At 46.7% G+C, this 6,940-nt stretch overlaps 1 protein-coding gene across 1 annotated transcript in view; it reads right to left on the reverse strand.

The window, feature by feature from the left end:
* Positions 1-5,745, reverse strand: part of LOC120055143 (zinc finger protein GLIS3-like) — a 33,168-nt gene extending 27,423 nt beyond the window's left edge. The window contains exons 1-4 of the mRNA XM_039003068.1: positions 5,741-5,745; positions 5,358-5,446; positions 4,989-5,214; positions 1,981-3,418 (exon numbers count right to left, since the gene is read on the reverse strand). Of these exons, the coding sequence (XP_038858996.1) occupies positions 1,981-3,418; positions 4,989-5,214; positions 5,358-5,446; positions 5,741-5,745 (1,758 nt within the window). The remainder of the gene's footprint in view (positions 1-1,980; positions 3,419-4,988; positions 5,215-5,357; positions 5,447-5,740) is intronic.
* Between the last annotated feature and the right edge of the window lie 1,195 nt (positions 5,746-6,940).

Genomic DNA, 6,940 nt, shown 5'->3' on the forward strand with positions numbered 1-6,940 from the left:
CATCTGGTAAGCATCTCCCCACACAAAGACACACATACATTTATACATACATGTAGTACAGTACGTACACATACAGACACACACAAACACACACACCGTCTATTTCCCTTCCTGTCCTACGTGGCACCAAACTGACCACAGGGGCAGAGTTCGAGACACACTCAGGTTATACTGGCATGAACAGTCACAAGAGAAGAAGAAATGTGAGTGTTTAACGTATATACAACACTCTCTGAAAAAAAACGAAACCAACAGCTGGACCAAAACACAGGGAATTTGTTCCCAGAACTCCCTAGAATTCCCAGAATTGGCATGAAAAAGCAGCACAGAGTTGAGAGAAGATTCACAGCCTGAGCACATTTTGAGCTACAACATGCACACGCACTAATGAATGATGGCTCTGAGGAACTTCCAGTAACTTCCAGCGCTCATTATACATTCAAATACTCCACTACGCATTCATGTCAAAATTCCTATAAAATGTAGCTAACAACTTAGCCACTTAAACTGCATGTCATTTAACACTTCCTTATAACGCTCGCCAGTTTTCACACTTTCCCAATAATGAGCAGCCAGTAAATTATACCAAATATTATTCTCTTTTTTTATATATCGCCTGGATTTCATAAAACATAAATAGAAATAAAATAGGTATTTTTGTGGTGTTAGGCTACGATCGTATTGCACAATGATAATTCTATTTGGATGGTTTTCCTAGAACGAGGAAGAACATTTCTGACAGGGGTTGGGTGAAACTCTGAATTGAGCAAGACGAGATATTTTACCATCCATCCCTCTGCTTCGTAGCCTCTTCTTCCACTAGACTACTACATATTTCCCTGTGTTTGTTTTGGATTAAAAAAAGCCAGTTCACTTAATACTTGTGGGACAGCTAAACATTTAAACCTTCCATTTAAAGGGATCAAGTGTATGCATTGTTTGGTTATGTTAACCAGATGTGTTAGTTTTTCATGATCTGAATCCCTTCTTAAAAAACGGCAAAGCGAGAGAAAATAAACATGACATCGCCCTACACAAATTGTGGACTATTGTGTATTTGGACTAAATCCTTCTCTAGGTTGGAGGGCTTTTTCCATTTGCTAAGGGATGCTGGGGAGTGACAGTTTGACGTTGATTGGTGTGTTGACTTGTGGAATTGGAGAGTTTTACCTGTAAAGAATACAACCACAAAGCTATTTATACAGCAACGAGCTGCACTGCTTCAATTATAACGCTTTTCTTCAATGGAAAATGTGTGCTTCAAACATTCCGCAAAAAAATACTGTGACTACAAATGTATTTTCAATAAAAAAAACGATTCAGATTTTATCATTGAAAAAAAAACTTTGCAATGAAAAATCAGTCTTGCTTTTGGAAACAATGCATCTTGTTGATGTAGATGTTTCCTTGAATCACAATCGACCATCAGTCTCTGAGGATATAAAAAAATATATTTGACTTCTATCACCTTAACACTGCACGTATTTTGGTTGGACACCAACCAATTTCAATGAAATACCAAATAAGGGATATACTGTATTAGGAACTAATCTACCATCAACTTCACCTGTTCATGTTTTACACATGTACTGTACACAGCAGCTCCAAAATGTATGTTTAAATAAATGCTCTCTTGGCCTGCTCTGTGGAAACTAGAAAAAGTAATATGCAGGGATACAATCAAACTGGTTGCACAAGCTGGGAAGTGTTAATTTCACACAGTAAAAATATACTGTGGAAACAAGAAATGTAACCTACAGTACAATGGACCATAAAAAATGGCTTCCATTCAGAAAAGTGGGCTGTGAACAACATTGGCTGCCGACACCAACCGTAATGGCTTGGTTCTCTACTCAGGGTGGGGAATTACTAGAACGGCATGGGTACATTCAATATGGCCGCCGGCGCACCCATAACGTTTACTTGAATGGGGATTTCCGTTCAATGAATTATATTTCTATGGTGGGGAGAGGGACTCACCATACACTTGTTGGGCTTCTCTCCCGAGTGGACCCTCATGTGGATGAGGAGTTTGTAGCGGGCGTTGAAGGGCTTGTAGCGGCGGATGCAGCCGGCCCAGAAGCAGGTGAAATCCTCCCCTTTACGCTGGTCGATGTGCACCTTCTCGATGTGCCTCACCAGCTCCTCCTGCTGCTCGTACGCCACACTGCAGTCAATCCAGCGGCAAACCTGCTTGTCGCTGAGCGGCCCACCGTCCTCTCCCCCGACGGGGCTTGATGTCTTGAGGCTCGAGAGGACAGAGGATGAAGATGATGTGGGCTGGTTCTGGAGGTGCAACAAGCCCCCCGGGCTTGGGCCCCCGTACTGGTGCAGGTGGTAGGGTGGGGGCATGGAGGGCCGCGGGGGGGCAGGGTGGTGGGGATGAGGACGGAGGTGGCTGGCAGCAGTGCGGCCAGTCAGGTGGTTATAATGGTGGTGATGGTGGTAGTGGTGCTGAAAGAGCTCCTCCTCGCTGGGAGAGAAGTCATCTAGAGGCTCCTGTTTCAGAGCTCCTCCACCAGCCCTCTGACAGCCCTCCAGCATAGACACGTTCCCAAGCAGGCCTCCCGTCATCAGGGCCCCACTCATCAGCAGACTCAGCCCATCGGCGCCTGCTCCTCCTCCTCCTCCTCCTCCACCCCCCGGGTGCATGGAGCCGGGCTCCTCACACAGTCCCTGGTTCTGCTGCTCCGGGTCCAGAGACGACACGGAGGAGGAGGAGGAGCCCAAGGAGGAGCCCGAGGAGAGGGACAGCAGGCAGGCGGCAGGCGAGGGCAGCTGACAACTCTCCTGCGAGAGGGGCTGCTGGGGGCTGCTGCACTGCTGGGGGGGTGGGGGCTTGTGGGGGCCAGCCCGGGAGGAGAAGCCGCCGCTGGGCTGGGGTGAGGGGTTTGTCCGGAGCCCGTTGACACAGGCCACCACGGACATCTGGGAGGAGCAGATAATGGCAGTGATATCGATCCCCTCGGTGGCGGCGGTGACGGCGTTCGCGACGGCGCTAGCGTTACTGCTGGCAGCGGCGGACTGGGAAGCCAGGGACAGGCAGCGTCTCTTCAGGCTGCTAGTAGTGAGCAGCCTCGCTGAATGACGGGAGCCGCTTGGGGACAAAGACAGCGGGGAGGAGCCATCTTCATTATTAAACGGGTACGCCGAGTCTGCCGATAGAGCACTGCCTAAGCCACTGCCGCCGCCGCTTCCACCGAGAGGTCCCTCCATCTCCCCCCGCCGGACCCCCATGTTTCCCCTGCTGTTCTGGAAGGCACCCTGGATTGTGGTGGGGACCCCTGGTCCCTGTGAGATGTTGTAGCCCATGGATGCCTCCTGTTTGATGGGATAGGAGAGAGGAAGTGCCCTGGCCCCGTTGGAGCTTCCGCAGCCTGGGTCGGGAGAGGCCAGGGATCTCTGGAAGGCAGAGGACCTGTAGAGGGGAAAAACACATGGCAGGGAATCTGAGCAGAGCGAGGCTATTAGGACAACACAGGGGAGAATATGAGCACTATTAGCCGCCCGCTGTTGATAGATAAAGGCCACGGCTGTCTGGGTCCTGCCAAGTCATCCTTCCCACATGCCGCAGCTTTCAGTCCTCGCACAACAGCAAGGCTGTGAGCTGCAGACCTGGCCTAGAGTGGGCTCTCTCTCTCTCCCCCTCTCTCTTTCTCTGCTCTCCCTTGCTTTCTTTCTCTAGCTACTAAAATAATATCTCACCCCAGAGAGCCCCCACAGAACTAAAAGTCTTAGTCAGGGGGTCTAACATCCACTTCACACAGCCAGAGAACTTTCAGAGAGAAACGGAAGGTTAGTTAGTGACTTGTGGTGTCCCTTTCAAAACAGGGCAGCATCCGCCAGCAGCAGATGATCCGGGAGTGATTTCATGAATAAATGAAAGGGGACCTTGAGCCCTGTGAGCAGTTATGAATGGGCATTTATGGCTAAGAATAGGAGAGCGGCAGATAGAGAGGACAGAAGGAGAGGCGATGGATGAGACTTCTTGTGTGTCACTAGTCTGACAGGCTTTGATGACACAAAGGGGTTAAACCTAAGCCTACATGTTGGGATAAATAGGAGTCACCTGGTTTGTTGGCATAATGGCGGCCTGTGAAGGGTCAGCGTTTACAATACTGTGTATTATGGTGGGAATCTTGCCCCCGGTGAATGGGGAGCCAGGTCGTATTTCTCCATGCGTCGCTGTGATGTCCTACATAATAATTCCTGTCAGTTCGCTCATTATGGATTTTGTGCAAAGCTCTTGAGTGATGTGAGAAGGCCCCTCTTTCTCTCTCTCCTGTCTCCATGAAGGAATTGTCTTTGTCCTCTCTCTCTCTCTCTCTCTCTCTCTCTCTCTCTCTCTCTCTCTCTCTCTCTCTCTCTCTCTCTCTCTCTCTCTCTCTCTCTCTCCCTCTCTCTCTCCCTCTCTCTCTCTCTCTCTCTCTCTCTCTCTCTCTCTCTCTCTCTCTCTCTCTCTCTCTCTCTCAGTCAATAAAGAGTGGGTGAGAGAGAGAGAGAGAGTGCCCCCCCCTTTCTTTCATGAGCGCTATTTCCTGTTTGGCTGCAGCGATGGCATTCAGAGACAATATGGGAGAATTGAATGTCTGTCCAGAAGCACTTTGGAGTGTATAGAGGCCAGAGAGGGTGATAGGAATCTTTTTCTGACCATTGAATAGATGTTACGTAGCGTACCTGCCTCCTCTATGAGAAATGTCATTACATGCTATAGGTAATTACATTTGACAGATAAAGTACGCATTTATATGGGGATTATTATCAATACCATTACCTGCGTAGAATGATTACTGTTCATTTTATCAGTATGATAATGTTATTAGTGTTAATACAATAGTATAATGTGTACTGCTAACATAATTTCAGGTGTTTCAAAAATACAAACAATCTGATCAACAGAAACAATCGACAGACAGCTATACTGTTTCGTTCCTGTACTGACCCCTATGTTGCCGGTGTTCTTGTCAGAACCTGTCTGTCGTTCTTACCTGGCTTCAGCCTGCTGCTGCTGGCTATCCTGCAGATGAAGGTTGTGTGTGGGTGTGGGCCGCTCACAGTGGACACTGTGGTAATGACCCACTGGACCTGGCTGGCTCCCTGGTGGCACCGGCACCGCCAGACTCTGCCCGCAGCGCATCAGTGCGCCCTCACTGCCCCCCAGCTCTGGCCCACTCTCCTTCTCTGGGCAGTAGGCACCACTGCAACTGCCGTTCACTGGAAAAGGGGAAGAGAAGGGATGAAAATGACAACACTGTCTGTAACCCTCAAAGTCCCAAAAATAAGATCCGATTTTATTCACTCCCAACGGGGAAGTTTGTTTGCACAAGCAAACACACACAACACCAATAAATACAAACTTATGATGACAATGACAGCACTATAACCCCTCAGAGTCCCTCTCTGGATCTCTAGCTGGAAGTTGGCTCTGTTAGCCTGTTTCGCTACTCTAACGACAGAACAGAGAGATTAATAACTGCCATAGAGTGCAACAGATCTCCTCTGAGACGCTTCCATCAGTGACATGTTGAAATTGTATCAAATTACGATCGATCTCTCGAGAACAATCGCTGGCTTCGAGTTTGTGGATCCGTTGATATATGGAGTGGTTTTGTGCTCTTTGGTGACCTTTAAAAGCTGATGACGTCAAAAGATTAGACTTGTGTAAATTCTTGTTGAACTGTGTACAGATAAGCAAAAAAGTGTGATGGGGCCGTACTCAAAAAGATTGCATAAAGCTTACTTCATCGTTTTTAAATTATTATAATTTTTTACTACATCCAGTTAGCATATACAGACTTGTTGGCTTAACAGCCTTCTTCAGTGTGTAGACAATAACACTTTATAGTGTGAATCTCATTGATATTATTAGTAATGTGGGAAAACTAAACAAGAGCGAGAAATTAGCTAATTGTTTGCATTGATGAATGTTCCAAATGCTCTTGTGTCAGCTGGGTAATTCTAATTCGATTACAGGAAATGTATTTGTGTTGAAATTGTGAGAGAGTATGCTGAACCACTAGCATAAACAATCTATATATTTAGCACCACATGACATGAATATAACCAAGAAAAGCTTTTTGGGGGGCTTTTAGTGTGTCTAACAAAATGTTTCCATAAAACATATCAGAATATGACTAGAAATCTGAAATTTGACACATGAAAGTGAGTGAAGGGGGGGCTGTGTATGTCGAAATATTTCCAGAAGGAAAGACAATACCCCCGATGCTCGTTCGTGTGTAGGAGGCCACATGTCCCTGCTCCAACCTCCCTAACTCAATTTCTCAAATTGAATTTGCTCATAATGATGTTATTGACAATGTTATCACATCTCTTGAGCTATTATCAATGCAGGCACCCAAACACTCCTTAAGTGATATAAAGGAATCAAAGGAAAAAGAGATGGAGCAGGAAGGCATGAGGATAGAGAAAACAAAAAGACGAGGATAAAGTAACAGGCTGAGAAAGTTTTTTTTAAAACAAGGTGTAGTCAGCGAGAGAGAAGGAGGGAGGGAGACGTTGTGAAGAAGTCATAGAAAAATAAGTTAAGGTGGAGATGCGTGATTGGCATTGGAAAGAGAAAAAGAGACTAGGGGAGAGGTGGCGAGAGGGAGAGGTGATGCATAGAGAGCGAGAGGGGAGAGGTATAGAAAGTCAGTGCAAACACTGCAGTGTCGCTCGCTGAGGGACTTTGAGAGGCATGCTGATTTCACTCAGAGCCATAAACAGAAGGCAAGAACTCTTTCAGCTCTGTTCTGTTTTCAAGGAATACAAATGGTTCTGTTTATAAAGTTCTGGAGCGTTCTGCCTCTTCTTTTTTTCTCTTTTTGGCTGCGCGTTTCCACAGTTAGCATATCCAACTGTGTTTGTGTATGAAAACTTCAAGGCCTGTTGATTGACGGCCAAGTATTTCTTGCCTCATCTGGAATAAGAGTGATTCAAT

The sequence above is a fragment of the Salvelinus namaycush genome, chromosome 10 (assembly GCF_016432855.1).
Source record: "Salvelinus namaycush isolate Seneca chromosome 10, SaNama_1.0, whole genome shotgun sequence".
In the NCBI taxonomy this organism is placed as follows: domain Eukaryota; kingdom Metazoa; phylum Chordata; class Actinopteri; order Salmoniformes; family Salmonidae; genus Salvelinus; species Salvelinus namaycush.